This window comes from Cyrtonyx montezumae, unplaced genomic scaffold (genome assembly GCF_038088225.1).
Source record: "Cyrtonyx montezumae isolate F1298 unplaced genomic scaffold, pur_monq_1.0 scaffold_0, whole genome shotgun sequence".
Lineage (NCBI taxonomy): Eukaryota > Metazoa > Chordata > Aves > Galliformes > Odontophoridae > Cyrtonyx > Cyrtonyx montezumae.
This window is the reverse complement of record NW_027071824.1, coordinates 13,241,238-13,258,409: the sequence shown is the minus strand read 5'-3', so window position 1 is coordinate 13,258,409 and position 17,172 is coordinate 13,241,238. Positions and strand designations below refer to the sequence as shown.

The window sequence follows — 17,172 nt, the reverse complement described above, 5'->3', positions numbered from 1 at the left end:
TGGGCCCCGCGCCTTGCTAGGCCGCCCCGTGGGGCGAGCGCGGCTCGGTGCGTTGCGGGCGCGAAAAAGCCCTTTTCCCCCTCAGAGCGCTGGTACTGCCCGCTGTCTTGCAGGTGGCTGGCGTCAGGGCGCGATGAGGGAGGCAGAGCTGAGGCGGCTACTGGCTGCCAACTTGCTCTCCGCGGTCTCCATCGTCCTGACGGTGTTCGTACCGCCTGTATTCCTGAGTGGGTTCTCGGTGCTGGGCACGCACCTCGCGTGGCTGTGTGTCTGTTCTGTTTGTGTTAGCGTCCTTAGTGTAACCTTGTGTCTAATCCTAAAGCCAAGTCAGACTTCTAAGAGAGGCTCGCTGTCTAGCAAGGTAAGATCTTTCTTAGATTCCTAGCAAATAGTGTGGAGAGGGTGCTAAAACTGTCACTGAAATGATGGGATGAGACAGAAGTTTCCAACTTTGGGTTTTAAATTCTTGTTTTCCATGAGTGAGAGGACTACAGCGTGTGCTGAAGCCGTTGCAGAGCTTAGCTGTCTGTGGACCTGCCAGCAGCTCGCTGGGCTTAGCTGCCCTCTCCTTGCCCACAGGTTGTGTTTGGTAGTCACAAGGCTAATGCTGACCAGCAGCAGTTTGAGTGCTGGCAGGATGGGCACCAAACTCACTTCACAACCTAGGCCTGACCTTCAGTATGGCCAAGAGACACTTCACTCTTGCATACCTTCTGATGTGTAGGATTTGAGGTGTAAAAGAGAGAAGAGCTCAGGACAACTTAAAAGTTGGTGAGACGGTGGCCAGACAGTCTGTGGGTGCCCCATCCCTGAAGGTGTCAAGGCCAGGTTGGATGGGGCCCTGGGAAGTCTGAGCTGGTGGCGGGGGGCAGCCCTGCCCATGGCTGGGGGTTGGAATTGGGTGGGCTTTGAAATCCCCTTAAACCTAAGCCACTCTGTGATTCAATGGAAGTTAGTAAACTTTTAAAAAAGTGAAGTGGGAAAGTGTCAAAATGATTGCATTTCCTTGAGCGCACACAGAAGAATCTAAATCTGGGAGATTTTTCTGTAGTTACAGTTTGTAACAAGACCATTAAAGGTATGGATGCCAATATAACAGGTTGAAAGAGAGCAAATATGGAGTAGAACACAGCTAGATCAGGAGTGGTAGAATACAATTAGAAGTCAGCTGAATCATGTGCTCCCACCAGCTGAGTCAGACAGGATCCAGTGCTCTTACAATGATTCTTAAAGAGTTAAGTAATCATCCAAGAAAGTAGTACCTTTGTATTTAAAACTGATGTCTCAACTGCTGGCAGGGGGGATGTAAAATACGTAATGTCATCATGGAAAACAAGTCTTTTAACCATCTGTGATTTGAAAATGAAGTAGGCTTATGCATTCTAGGTGAGGTTTCATCCCAGCCTAGCATAAATAATAAATATTGAAGAAGTGGTCAAGAGAGGTATGAATTTCCATTTGTGACCTGATTAGATGTGTTTATCCAGGGTCTGTCCTTCTGGATGATGTAGAGAGTACCCAGAAACTGTCATTTAATTTCGTAGACAGTTGTATGTAGATCTACAGGTAGTCACAGACATTTTTCAAAGGGATTTAGAATGTAAGATGCCAAGTTTCAAAACAGGGTGGCTTTAATTATGTATGATTTTAAATACTGCTTTTGATTCTGAATGTCTTTTTTCATACTGTGTACTTTCTTACTTTGAAATATCTTTGGTTTCATCAAAAGGCGTCTTTCACAGAATGTGAAACCATATCCAATTAAATTATCTTGTCATTTCCACTTGTATATTTTACATGTTTTTTGTTATAATAAGGTGGATGAAGAAATATTATATGCAGTGAGCATGTTTAATTCACTGTTTAAAGGATACCTTGTTCTGTAGCAAGAATATCTAAAGAAAGAGTAGTGTATGATGCTGCTGATACGTATAAGCTAAGTATGTTATTTATATTCTCTTTACTTTTGAAACATTATTCTGATATTTTATTGCTCTTTTTTAGATATCCAGATTTCTAAAATGCTGTATATACTTTTTCATGTCTTGCATACTATTTCATGCGATTATTGTTCTTTATGGAGCACCTCTCATAGAGTAAGTCAGAAGACCCTATTTTTCTCTAAACGCTTTAAGGGGGAGTTCTCCTTGCAGATATTGGTATTAAATCTTATATATTACTTGGTACATTGGAAGTTAAATAATCTCCTGGCTGGAGGAAGCGGGATGGCTGTCTTTGTAGAGTTTGGCTCTGACAGATTTTATGTATTTGGAGATCTGTGAGACAGAAACAACTTGTTTCACTTTAATGTTTGTTAGAAAATACTTGTACTGTTATATATGTTTCACTCAGTCTTTGTATGGGTACAAACACTTTCTAAGTTTAATTTAATTCTTTTTTCTCCTAATATTGAAAAATACACATCTCGTGTATCTTTCATCCTTTTTATATTTGTGAAATTTTAGGCACAATTAGAAAAAAGAAAATAGGAGAACCGAAAAGCAACCTAACTGATTTGTGAGAGAGATGACAGATTACGGACTGACAGTGGTGTTTGGTTTCATGGCTGCTTCCACTATGTCAAACTGGAAAAATAAATTGAATAGTGAATTGAATGTTCAACTATTCAAAACTGACATTCTATATGAGATAAAACTGTATTTAAAATGATACAGGTATCAGGGGGATAATAAACTACATCGCAGTTTTTGCTGGGGCAACAGATAATACTAATTTTTTCTTCCTTTCTTAACTGTTCTAGAATAATAAGAAAAAAGTTTACTTACTCTACATGAGTCTTAAGATAGCATGTGTGCTTTTACAAGTTGAGAATTTTTTTCCTAAATATTGGAACTCATACAAAATAATGCTATAAATACTGATTTTCTTATATTGCTTCTCTGTAGGTCGGTGACCGAGACATTTCTGTTTTCAGTTCTCCTGTCTACCTTCACTACTTTGCAGTGTTTATGTTTGCTGGGACCAAATGTACAAGCTTGGATACGGGTATTTAGTAGAAATGGGTAAGTTCTGTTCTATTCCAATTATTAACCTGAATAGAAATGGACTGAATTGATGTGAACATTATAGATTTCGTATTATTTTATTTTATTTTGGGGAAGGAACTTTCTGAGTTATGGGTGTCGTTTCACTTCTGTAATTACAGGCCAATGAAAACTTTTCTGACAAAAATATTACTATTCATTTTGAAAACACTGATTCAGAAAACTGGCCTTTTATTTCTGGTATCCCAAGACTAAGCCTTACTTGATATGCTTTTGAAGGAGGGAAAGTTTCAGATGAGCATTTTACTGGTGTGAAACCATTCTGCTGTCCAGTATAATGATTATAATAAACTGGACACCTGTGAGTGAGCTCTAGAGGAAGAATCTTGCACTCGATCCGATGTTAGCCCTATAAAACAGTTCTTAGAGTAGGAATAGCCAGCTAAAATCAAAATTTAACAGTATTTTTTAACTTGAATGTGATTGTGAAAATATATAATCTGCTGTGGTCTTAAATATGTAATCTTTACCCTTGCTCTTTATCAAATTTTAAAGAAGGCTTTCTTCAGTGTCAGAGGTTTCAAGCATTCAGTTTTTTTCAAGAATATATTTAAATGAATGTAATGTGGGCCCATTACATTAGCGTGTGTCAAGGATAATATGTTCTTCAGAAGTGTTCTATCACTTTTGCCTTTTCTCACCCCCTAAATAACAGGACTGTTGAAAGACACTCTGAAACATAAAGAAGCTCCACATATACTTGAATTTTAATGAGATAAAGGAAAATGCATTCATTCCCTTTTAACAGTTGGTAAGGTTGAACTCTTATCTCAAAAGAAAACAATAAATTGTATCATCCTGCTGACTGAAGGGAGTTATATTTAGTTACTCTGTGTAGAGAAAATCAGAAATAAGAAGTTGAAAACTACGTATAGTAGTTTATATATTGGCTTTTGTTTTGTGTAAGTTCTCAGCTTACTGAGAAGTATCAAAATCCTTATCCAAGTTGGTTATGCTTGGTTTTTATTTTCAGTGGAAACAGAGAACAGGGGAGTAAAAATGATACCTCTCAAGAATTTAATAAAATCAGAGAGTTATTTAGCCAAAACAAATCGTTGCTGATTTGCTTGTTAGTCAATGAAAGCTCTGCAACTGGAAATAGAAGGTGAAATCAATTAACAAATGTTTAATAACTGTCAGTCTTTGTGCCAGGTTAAATTTTAAATGCATGTCTTTTTCCTAATCCAGACTTTCCTGTTATTTCAGCATAATTATTGCACTGGAAGCGGGGTTGTCTTGCTGTGATGTTTTTGTACATACTCATTAATTGCAAGCTGTATGACTTTATCTGAATAAATGTGCATTCAATAAAGATGTTGTATTACATAACCCTTGGAATGAAAATAGATGATTATGGAGAAATATTGAAGCAGGTTTTTTTAGGTTGTATGTAGTTGCCCTTTTGAAAATAAGTCTGTGTTTTTTCATTTGACCTCATGAATGAGTTGCAAGCACTCAGATGTTGAGTGTAGGAATGATTTATTCAAAAGTTATATCCTGGCTTAACCACGTGGAATGAGGTGGGACTGGTTGAATGGGGGAAAAGGGCATTTAGGTGAGATCAGCGTGGCTGCTTGCCTTGAAAGAGATGTTTAGTGAATTGAATTGCTCTGGCACAACAAGCTGGAAAGTCTGAGTAGGAGTGTGGTGTAGAATGAAAGAGGAATTGTTAAAAAATGTGTACAACTTAGACTGAAGTGATCATTGACATTTATGTTTGTTGCTCTCGTTTGCAATATTTATAAGATCAAGATCTGCTGTGCTTTTGTCTTCACAGAAGTGTAGGAGAGGGCATCTTTAAAAAGAAAGTTCATCTTAATAAATCAAAAGTAAACAAGCAACAGATTTTAGTATTAATTAGCCAGTTGTTGCTCTGGATAGCTGTAAAATCTTTCTGTTATGTTAAGGTGGCGGTCTAGTGTGAAAATACTGTGAGACCTAATATTTCCTTGGAGGACTGTTCATAAGGTTACATCCAAGTAACTTGTGCTGTGTAATCTATTGCACCGTAATAGCTATGGTACAATTGAGTCATTCAGCATAAATGTCCTAGAGGTAAATCATGCCAAGTACTTATTTTTTTCTGTTTGCAATTGCAACATTTCTAGCAAAGTAGTCACCTTGAGTAAAATCACTTTCAATTAGAATCCAGAAAAGGTCAGTCTTTAAGTCTGCTTGCCTGTAAGGACCACATTCTATGTGCCATTGCATGGTATTATGTGATCTGTGGCACTGCCAGTTTGTTTGTTACATAAGGGTTGAGGGATGTTGGTGGGTCAGGGACACGTTGCTTTGTTGGAATGAAGAAAACAATTACATGCAATGCAATTGAAGCTCAGATAGAAAATGTCACATGCTTCAAGTTTTTAAGCTAAGCACACTTTTTGAGCAGTTAAATGAACCAAGTGAAGTACAGAAGTGCTTTGTCCAGTTTTCATTTCTCCCATTTTGTCACTTGTCTGTGTACTGCATACTCTCACAGATATGGAAACGTCCTTTGTAAAGGTGGGCATCATCTAAGGAGAATGCTGCTTTGTATTTCAGTCCTGCCATGGTACAGAGTTCTCCATCTTGTCTATCCAGGATCTATTTTAATACAGAACAACAAATAATCAAAGCGTTCTTACTGCAGTATACTGATAGAGGACAAGTCATGCAATGTTTGAGAGGCCTATGTCCATGCTTCGGAGTGGTTGAATTAGAAGCTCAAATTGTTGCCAAACTACCGAGAACTGTTCTTCACATGGGCACTGTGCCTTGCTCATTCTGTTATTTTGCTTTTGGACTCAATCTAGTATCTCCATATGGTGCAGCAGTATGTGCATACGTTTACCAGATAGGATGCCTTGTGTGATACAAACGTACCTCAGTCAGTACTAAGTGTATTCTGCTGCCTCTTTCACTGCTTTAGGGCTGTAGTGAGTGGTTTCCTCTCCATACTGGCTCCTAGCTCAGTTATTCAGCTTCTGGAAATAATTTACAATTTTCGGTGTGCAGATGAGTTTGGTTTTTTATAAGCTACAAAAACATAGACCCGTGTGCTCAAATCTAGGGTTGTTACAGCAATGGGATTACTGTATAATGAGTAGTGTTGTTTCTGCCCAAAATGTCAGCGTTGCATTGTAAATATTATAATCAGTATGACTTCTGTTTTGCAAGCAGTAGAATCTGTTTGTCCTGTGCTCGTACGTGGTTCCATCAATATTGAATGAAGCAGTGAGTTCACGTACTCACAAGTAAAGTCTAAAACTTTAGACCCTTCAAAACAAGGGTTAAAAGTTTAAAGCTTTCATGTTACACATCCTGAACATCACTGATGAAGTATGTACCACTGATGGGTTTGTAGTTCATCTAGACTTTTAGCTGTAAAATGCCCATCTCTTTTCCATGATTGGTAATAGTTAGTTTTGTGTTTATAATCTGAGATGTAACAAATGTAAGATTCAGATTGTGTATCCTCCTGATTTGGAGTAGGGATTTGAACTCGTGTCTCTCAGTAATATGCCCTGCAGTGTTATGAAATGCACAGAGAACTCAAAAGTCCATGGCTTGAGGAAAGCAAAATAATCACTTGATAAACTGATGATGGACAATGAGTAATTACCTAATAAACAGAAACCTAAATTTTCCAGAACTTTTTGAAGTCACTGCTGGTAGGAGGCTACAGACTGAGAACCAAAGTCACTAACATCTGTTCTCATACGCTGTATGTGCTGGTGGGCTGTGCAAAAAGAATTTGCCAGCATGCAAGAAATTCATCATGCCTCCTGTGTAGCTGAACTTGGATGCATTGCAGCTTAAGGAGTGTAACGTGTATTTACTTTGCAGTGTTTATTTTCACATCATTTTAAACTGAAAACAATTGCTGCTGTTGAAATCCTGTAACACTGTTTTTACAGAGCTATGTCCATCTGGGAAAACAGCCTACAGATTACTACAATGGGCAGTATACTAGGAGGTTGGTTTGGAGCATTTCCTATTCCTCTTGATTGGGATCGGCCCTGGCAGGTTAGTGTCTGCATCTTTGTTGTAAATAAAAAAATATTTGTTTTCCAGATACACAAGCTACACAAAGTTACTCTGAAACTAAACAGATAACATTGGATTTACTTGTATGTTGTTTCTACAGGGTAGTGCCAGACATTTAAATCTCACTGGAATCATCTTTGCTTACTGTATAAGGATGTAAAATGCACACTTTTTTACTTCCCTTTTTAGGATTCTTTGTTGTAGATTTATGAGTGCTTCTGCTGCGTGCAAATTTTATCACAAAATAGAGCTTTAAGGCTTTTGATTTGAATAAGCTAGACAAGGAGGAAGAGAAATGTGAAATGACTAAGATTGCTGCAGGTTTGTGTACCTTCAATTTGGTATCTTTTCTTATGGGCATGAAAGATGCTCTCCCAGTGTTTTAATTCCATACAAGCACTGAACAAAATGCATTTCAGATAGATTTGGATTGATCTGTGGAAATGGTGTGGCCCAAGAGCTGTACTACAATCTTGACTTCTGATTTCAAAGGAAGGCAAGGATTAGCTTTGTAATCACACAGTATCTGGCAGTACAGATTCAGTCTTTATAAATTCAGAAGTCTGTATTATTTTCTCCGTGTTTTGTTTGTCATGGAAAAATGATTATATACAACAGTGAAAATCTGCATTTGCCATAAAATGATACCGGTACCGATTTGCTCTGAATATCCTCAGTGGGTATTTTCTTTCCTCAGGTTACCAAACTCAAAAACTCTCATCTGCCAGCCTGTATGTAAGCAGACAGTTTCAAAGGTTTATGTCATAAATCAGTAAAACAGGCAACGTGTTTTTCTTTCTAATGTTGTGGAGACATTGTGGCATAGAGCTGTCATAGAAATTTGTCCTGAAGTAGCTAGCAGTCCTATGCCATCAACCTTTATTTACACCAACATAATGAGACATTAAAATTTCTATTTCAAAAATAATAGTAGAGGAATAAGATAATACCTTACCTACAGAATGACGTTTTCTTCTTAAAATGGCTTGGATTTATTGTTTACAAGATACCTATGTGAGACTGCTCTAGGAGTTGTATTTCCTCATGTGGAACTTGATCTTGGGTGAAAATTGCGTGTATGAGTAATAATTCTGACCAGTGCTTTCTGCAATTTAGAACTGGAGTTAAGTCCACATACATGAGTTTTGGATGATACTCAGTAGTCTAAACATAATATTGAGTGCCATCCAATGCATCAGAAACTCATGTAAGGCTGCCAGAGGACCTAGAGCAAACACATCACCTTTCAGAGCAGGAGACGAGAGAGTGCAGTAAGAATGGCACTGGACACCTAATGTTTAGACAAATGGATACTATCCACACGTGTAACTGGCTACTCATCTCTTTTCTGCAGGTGCAGATGTATACATGCATGTACATATGCACAAAATCTCAGAAGATATTAGGATGCATTGCATAAAAACTTTCTTTTATGCACCAGTGATATAAGAAAAAGTTAATGAAAGACAATAGGCTTTGATTAAGACAGACAACTTTAAGTCCATTTCATTTTTAATTTGTGCATTCCCCGTCTCCCCAGAGTACAGACTCAGGTTTGCTAATCATCAGCTTTTTCTGTTTGAAAAGTCTTCCAAGTTATACAGGCTGAACATAACAGACTTACTGAAGTTAAGATCTGGAATCTGTAAGTTTACACAGATATCTGACTCCTCAGAACAGCAAAGAGTCTGCAGAATCTTCAGATATCATAACTTGTCACTAGTTGTTTCTGGGGGCATGAATGCTCCCCACTTTTCAACCTTTTACCCTGCAGAATTTAAAATAATGGGGTGGGGGAAGGAATTTTAATTCCCATTGTGAGTCTGAACTACTTGATCATTATTTTAATCATCATCTGAATAATGCAAGAGATCAGATGAATAGAGAAGTTTGCTTATCAGTTCTGCAGGCTGCCATTTCAACAGCCTGAAAATTGCAATTTTAGGTGTTTTTTTTTTGTTTTGTTTTGTTTTTTTAGCATCAGCTTTGTAGGGAAAAATGAAAGCAGCCCTTTTTAAAAGCCTTTGTATTTTATAGTTCTGTTGCAGTGAAGCAATGGTAACGAGTTAAAAGGCAGGAGTGGAACTCCTTTAAGGTAGCTTTTTAGAGATAATGTTCATAACTCTCAGAAGTTTGCTGTTATCTACTTATTTATTCTAATGGTAAGTGTTGCCTGTAGCCTAAGGCAGAAAGGGGTGAATGGGCCTAATAAAATATTATACTGTAGTTGCAAATCTACTTGCTTTAGGAAGAGAATCTTTAGTGCAGGTTGTCTTTCTGATCATAAAAATATCCGCACTTTAACACAGTTACTGAAAAAGATTCACTGGAGAAAAAAAAGAAGACATGAGCTGGGAGTGTTCTGTGTAGAACCTAATCCAACTGGCATGCTTACAGGAAGTCTCAGGCAAAGTGTGGAAAAATCATGTAGATATTAATGTAGGCTCAGAAGTACTTTCAGCACAGTCATAACTCTCCTGGTGAGACCTCACCTGGAGTACTGTATCTGGATGTGTAGTCCTCAGTACAGGAGAGATATGAGCCCTGTTGGGAGTGTGTCCAGAGGAGGGTCACAAAAATATGGTCCAGGAGATGGAACACCTCTCATATGAGGACAGCGTGGGAGTGCTGGGGCTGTTCAGCCTAGAGAAGAGAATGCTCTGGGGAGACCTCATAGCAGCCTTACACTATTTAAAGGGGGCTTTAAGAAGAAAGAGAACAGACTCTTTAGTAGGTTCTGTTGTGATAGGACAAGGGGAAATGGTTTCATACTAAAAGAGGGGAAATTTAGACTGGACATAAGGAAGCAGTTTTTTACAGTAAGGGTGGTGAGGCACTGGAACAGGCTGCCCAGAAAGGTGGTGGAAGCTCCATCCTTGGAGACGTAATAGAACTAGAGTAGTTTATAGTACCATTGCCTATATCTTGCCTTATCAGAAAATCAGATTACTGCATGTCTGGTATATTTTCCACTGGAATTCATTTTTACTTCAAAAAGGTTAAGATTTCAGTGGAGTAAACATAATTAAACTTCATAATCAAGGAGTTTCCATCCATGTCCTAGTGGTTAAAACCAAATGCTGCTTCATACACAGTAACTCATCAACCAAAGAAAAACATATCGGTTCTTTATGCATAACTCTTGTGGCACACAACAAAAACAAGATAAATACAGATATCTCAGAAAATCACTTTATTTTCCACGTTCAGATTGTGAAAAATACAGGGGATATTCAGATTAGTGGCCCTACATTTAAATATAATGACGTAAAGCACATCTTTTGGCATATAACAGACAACTTTTATTCTAAGTAAATAAAACTCAGCAGGAATGGAATATAATTCTGGAAATAAAATAACGTTCATTGTCTGAATAACGTTTCAGAATGGCAATAAAAACCATGTAATGCATTTCTCTTAGAAGTAGGTAAGGTATTGCTGAAAGTCATTTGGTATCCTGATTCATTGCTCTTCACTGTTCTATTGTTATTCATAAAGTAACTTTTTAACATAGAGTTTGGCCATGCCTGTTGTCCTGTCTCTCTGCTAGTTCTCAGAAAACTTTCTTTTCTAACTGTGTGAAACAGCTGGTCAGGGACAACTACCAGGTGGTTCTTTCTGGTTAAAGAAGAATAAAGAATACTGCAGAATTAATCCAATCTCAGGCAAAGGTAAAGATGTAAGGACAATTGTTTTAGTGGAAAGCAAGTCCCTATAGCACTCACATTTGTGTATTAAAATAAAACAACAAAACCCAACACGCTTTTCAAGACATAATACACTAAAACATGTCTTGCAGAGAAAAAATGTCATACTGGTAGAATAAGTATTTTTCAGTTTCTTGAGCTTACTGTCAAATTCCTAAGAAATGTTACAAATAATTTGTGAGGCTGAATTGACTATTCTAGATGACAACCAGAAGTTTTCAAGAGTTATGCATCCATAGCTAGTTGCCTCTAGCCATCTGATGCGCAGTGGTAGGGACTGGGGTTAGTTAGGATAGTTTCAGTAAAGAAAAATGAAATAAATTCCTTTTCTGCAGTTGCTTAGTTGTTTGGTTTGCTTGTTTTTTTCAGATTGACTATTTCAGGTTGATGGTGCATTTTCAATAACCACATGTGAGTAGGACACAAGCTTTCTGTGTCATCTGACAAGTGGCATGGTAAAGCACAACACTGCTGAAACAGAGTGGGCTAGTTTAGGTGGTACTGGACACAAAATGACACATCCTTTCTTTGCGCAGTCTGAGGTAATTGAGTTGCAGAACAAGGTGGTATAATTAAAACTGAAAACCTTATCAGTATACTCTGTATGCTGTAGAGCTAGTATTCCAGACATCCTATACATTGCTCACAATCTTTATTTTGCAAATAGCGAAGTTCCTGGCTTTAATATTTTGACACCAGATTTTTAAAACATCTTAAGTTCACTGTTTTCATGTCTGCCCGTTTTTCTCATAGCATAATTTTGATCTGTAGTTGTTGATGATAAAACGTGACTTTGAAACCATATATTGTCTGCAGTGTTTTTGTATCATATGTGAAAGTGACATTCCTACTTCATACTCAAGGTCTGTAACACAACAGGTAGTGCTACCTAACTTGAGTTTACTGACTGCCATGTAGTTTGTCAATATGACTCTTAAGTATTGGCCTAGATTCCTCTTGGACAGTTACAACCTGAAAAAGAGTCTATGGAGATCCTGGGTACAATTTTTGGTGGTCAGTTAACTAAGCTGAAACAGAAATATAAACTTTCACAGTATGTTGTTATCTTTTAACGCAGCTGAGAGGGTATTGTTCTTGTATTTGCTTTAGCTATTATTAACTACTGTGGAAAATTTTGTTGTAAAAGAAGTTGCTCCACAGGAATACCAGAGATAATATCCACTGGGGAGGGGGAAGTGTTGTTTGGTGTTGATTTTTGGGTGGGTTTTGTTTTGTTGTTTTAAACACAGGTAGAAGCTTGTTCCACTTCAGTGGGATTATCAGTGTTTATTTAAAGGTATGTTTTCTTAGTGTAAACCTTAACGGTGAAATCAAAGGCAGTCATGCTTGCTAGAACTTCAAAACACAAATCCACAAAACCAACTTCTGGTTACAAATGCCAGCCTGAAAAAGTCTTCGCACTTCCTGTCCGCAGCACGTGCTTGTCAACATACACATTCTGTACAAGGCGATAAGACACTTTTAGTTAATGTTCACACAACTGAAATGGGTTAAAGGTATGTCTTGACATTTTTAAGACAGTGCAGACTAAACAATCTGTAATTTAAGGCATGTTAAGAGGGAGAGTCATTGTGCTCATTTATTTGGTTCCTTAAGGGAAATGAAAATCTTACATAGCTTTCTAATTGACAGCCAGAGATGGATCTTTTGAAATAATAATTAAAAAAAAAATTCTAGTTTAGGTATATGAGAAAAGCACTTGTCTAGAGAATGGGACCAGTCTGTTTATTTGTTTAAATAATAAATGCAGTAGATTACCCTACTCTGTTCATACCATTAGTCACCTGCTTACTTTGTGATACCCTTAAAACCTTTATCAGAGCTTCTATGAACCTTTATCTGGTTTGTAAGAATCTGGCCTTTGTGTCATTATCAGTGTTTACATGCTTCCCACTGCATGGGATGCAAGCTGTGGACTCATAGTAGAGGACATAATGGTTGTGCAGCCAGAAATCTGCTTTAACTAGCTACATGCATAGTATAGCAGAGCAAGGATCATCTTGCCGTGATCCCACAACATGCTCCACTTTCCATGCAATATGCTAAGTATTCTCAAGTCAGCTCATAGGTGTTCTAAAGAGCACTTAGGAAATCATCTCATTTATTTCCTGAAAGGTTGGCAATTCCTGTTCTCATTCTAAGAATAAGTTCTTACATACACTAGAAACTTCGCAGTACTGCAGTGCCTATTTAGCTAGCCTCAAGCAATTCCTGTTAAGTCATATCAGAACTGCCAGATGAAAAGAACAAGGCAAGAAGAAAAGCTGAAATAGCAGAAGTCAGGATTCCTTCCTGTTAACTGCTGGCTTCTGCTCTATCTCTTAAAATCAATTTCTGTGCTCGTTAAGCATGCAGGTGGGATTTGTTGTTGCCCAGCCGCTGCTCAGATTCTTAGCAGTCACGTACACATTGTTAGAACTGGCCTGCTTCCACATGCATCCGATACAGAAATTGACTGTTTTTGTATTAAGCTGTGAGGATGGTAGCTGGTGCTTCCCAGCTGCTGGGATACACAAGGTATTTCACAACAGTTTCCTGAAGAATGTTCTGTCCTGCCTCCTACGTTCCCCATATTTCTCTCTGCAGATCAACTTCCTCTCCCTCAAAAAACTGCAGTTAGGTAATGTTGCCTAACATCGTAATTTTCCAGCTGCTGACCTACCTACTCCACCCCAAGCATGGCATTAGTGGTGGAGTAGGTTATGTCAGCTTCCTCATGGCAGAAAGGAGCGCAAAGTAGGAGAAACTGAGCTGAGCAATTTTCAGAAGGTGAAAGGAATACTTTGGGTATTTGGGTATAAAGTTGGGTACTTTAAACAAATGGGATGGATGGAATCTTAGAATTGGTAGTTGGCTATCAGCTGCTTAAGATTTTTATCACTTGGTACCGACTCAGGGATGCCAAACCGAGTTTGACAGGGCAAAAGTAGACTGATCAAAGCAGTCAATTTCATTTAAAAAGATTCAGCAGAATGTGACTGAACCTCAGAAAAGCAAGGCCAGCACCTAATGAAAAAGAAAGCAGTCTGCTTTCTTCAGTGGACACGATGCAGATTTACTACAGACTGTAAAGCATACACAAGGGCTGTCATCTCCGTGCAGCTGATGAGCTTAACAACCACACCTCAATATTTCTTTGATGATTTCTTTCAGTACCCCTTTGGGTACATCTGGCTATATGGCAATGGTTAAGAATAAAAGGTGCCGGGCTTCTACCATTACTTGTTTATTGTTTTACCCTGCCTTGAGGGGTGACATAAGGAGAGCAACACTCACATGTCCAAGCTTGTAGCTCCTGTGCTTAGGGAGCTTTCAGAAGGCCAAAGTGCCTTCACAACTTCACAACCAGCAGAAGACACATGAGCCTATAACAGTAATAAGGCACGTGATAACTTCCTTCTTTTCTGTAATACCCTTCTTTTCAATGCCACTTGTACAGTTTCTCCCTTTTGCCCCTTACCTTTGTTGGCTGCCATGGGTGAGGGATGGATTTCAGAGGTAATGTGTTAAGTAAGACAGCCTGAATGCCTGTGAGGAAACACTGATGATTTATTTTTAATCAAAGGAAAAACTGACTGTTTTGGAGGGCAGGCAGAGGCATCATCAATATTAAGTTACATAATTCAGGAAAACTATTGAGAAACTGTGCTCCAAGTTGTGGTTTAATCAGGAAAAAGAAGCTACAACCATCAACAGAGATCATTTTAATCATTTCAACAATTGCTCACTATACACACAATACCAAAAGATACAGAGTGAATGGGTCATCAGAGATACTGACCTTACTGTTAAGGGAACATGAAAAATTTAGTCTGACATCTACTTATACTTCTGAAAAGCAGTTTGGCTACTATAGATTCACCTAATGTAGGTAAAATTTAATGTAGGATCATTGATCACAGAGAATTTGATGCAAAAGACCACTGAGTTCTGAAGCCTCTGTCATTAGTTTTGTGAGAATGGTATTTCACTTCGCCAGTGGATAAGAAAGTTTGACTGCTGTTTCCACTGAATGTTACTGTGTAACTGGGGTCTCAGGGACTTTTTTGCTTTTGTCCTTTAGACACTTAAAATAGCCTGCAAAATGTTAGAAATAACTTGATTACATTTCTTTTAAAAGTTGAAAAGATCTACCTGAAGCATAAGTTTAGCCAAGGCCACAAAGTCATGTGAGTTTTAAATATACATAATATCTTACTGTGCCAAAGCATCAAGGCTTTTTATAGAAGACCTACAATGCCACTGTTAACTGAACAGAAACAAGCCAGTCTTTGGTTTGAGTGGCAACAGCCAAAACATTCTGGCAACAAAACCAAGTAGCAGAGACACAATGTTTGGAAATGGAAGAATGAAACAAGGTCAATAAAGAGTACCTAAGGCACCTTGTTTATAGTCATCTTTGCTACACTCCTTAAGACCTCCAAATAATATGTAAAGCTGCAAATGCTAAGGAATGTGAAGATGAAAAAGCAGAGGACAAAAATAAGTTACTCTTATTCCTAGTTAAAATTCCCATGACTGAAGGATGTGAATATCTATGTATTTCTCCCTGTGATAATTTAGTAAAAAGAATCAGATCTAAGAAAATGAGTGAAAGGAGAAACCAGTACCATAAAGAGTAAGTTCATTTGATTTTTGTGAACTGACAGTCAAAATGAAGTAGAAAAAAAGGCTGGACACTGAGATGTGGGTATTTTCTTTAATGTCTAGTGCATTTCTCAGTCTCAAGTACTATAGAAGGGGAATATCCCCCTTGATTTAAAAAATAAAGAATAGGACAGTGCAGTCTGTACTAGCTTAAGGACTGTACAGCAGGATGTGCAAAATTGTCCCTGCAATATACAAAGGAGAATTTTGAAGAGATGGGAATTCAGTTTATTCTACAATAAATATTTTTAATCACCAACTTAGTTGGGACCTTCATCAAATGCATCATGCAGTTGACGTTAAAATATTCTACGTCCGAGTACAGAATGGTTTATGTTCTGTTTTGGCCCATCCTCCCTGAAAATCAATACTGATTTGACAGTGGTGGTGGGGAGGATTCCATTACTTCTCGGCCTCAATACTAGATGCTTTGTGTGAGTCAGCTGTACTGAGTCAGTTCCCTGTTCTTATGTTAGGAAATAGAGCCTATAATGAAAGCTCTCTTGGAGTCTTACACATAACTGCCTTATTATATTTTTCCTGAACTGGGTGCAAGATGTTCAGTCAGTTTCCAGACTTAAGTTTGCTTCCTTCTTCTAGCCAGAGGGGAATTCATCCCTTTGCCTGCTTTTCAAGTCTAAAGAAAAACCCTCTATTAATCTCAGTCTCTGACCTTATTTGATTGTTAGTTAATTAAAACACACCTCTGAAAGTTTCAGAATGCCATGAAGGATTGGAAGGAAAAATGGAAAGAGGCAGACTTAGAATAGAATAGTTTCAGTTGGAAGAGACCTACAGAGATTATCAAGTCTAACTGTCACAAAAAAAAAAAAAAAATCTGCAGGTTTCATGATGTGTGCAGCAGGACACTAAGTTAGCTGTGCACTTCAGGGGCTATAAATACTTCCAAGTTTTTCACATAGTTTTGGGAATATCAGACTAAGGTCTGCAACAGCCAGAAGCCTGGTTACATTTTAATACATATCAATTAAAAAAAAAAAAAAAAAACAACCCAAAACTGTACCACAGCATTTAGTGTTCATAAAGATGCACGTATGATTCTTATACTTGTGGCATTTTTAGGAAAGCACATCAAGCTTTAAAGTAGAATAAGACTCCATTGTCTTTCAGTACCTAACACTGAGAATTTGTGCTCACAAAGTACAAAAAACAGGAACATTTTTCTCATTGTCTGCTTTTACCTTGCGTTCTCCCCTCAGGTGTGGCCCATTTCATGTTCCCTCGGAGCTACCTTTGGCTATATGGCTGGTCTGATTATTGCACCTCTGTGGATACACTGGAACCGGAAGCAGCTTACATACAAAAGCAGATAACTGGCGCAAAGAGAGACAAGGTATTTCTTTGTGCAGATTCCATACAGACTGTGCAAAAGTTTTTTTTCTTTTTTTTTTTTTCTGTTGTTGTTTTTCTCTAGATATATATGTGTAGAAAGCAGAAGACTATCCAAATTCATTTAGAGTATTTCAGGCCAAGCACCTCCACTCAATAGCACTGTACAGATGCTGTTTCAACATGGTGCAGTTTTTGCTTCCTCTAGACTATGTAACCCTGAGAGACTGTACCTTCCAGTCTGAATAAAATATTTGTAACAGATGTGGTGGCTTCTTATTACAAAGTTCATTGATTCTGATTGTATTCCTCTGGATTTCACTGGTTGTAGAAGGCAGAATCATTGTTTTAGC

At 38.0% G+C, this 17,172-nt stretch overlaps 1 protein-coding gene across 1 annotated transcript; it reads left to right on the top strand.

The window, feature by feature from the left end:
• Positions 1-76: 76 nt before the first annotated feature.
• Positions 77-17,083, top strand: PIGF (phosphatidylinositol glycan anchor biosynthesis class F). Its single transcript, XM_065754935.1, has 5 exons — positions 77-361; positions 2,005-2,096; positions 2,907-3,023; positions 6,965-7,073; positions 16,690-17,083. Exons 1-5 carry the CDS (start codon positions 134-136, stop codon positions 16,801-16,803), a joined length of 660 nt encoding a protein of 219 aa, XP_065611007.1. The 5' UTR covers positions 77-133; the 3' UTR covers positions 16,804-17,083.
• The last annotated feature ends 89 nt before the right edge of the window (positions 17,084-17,172 follow it).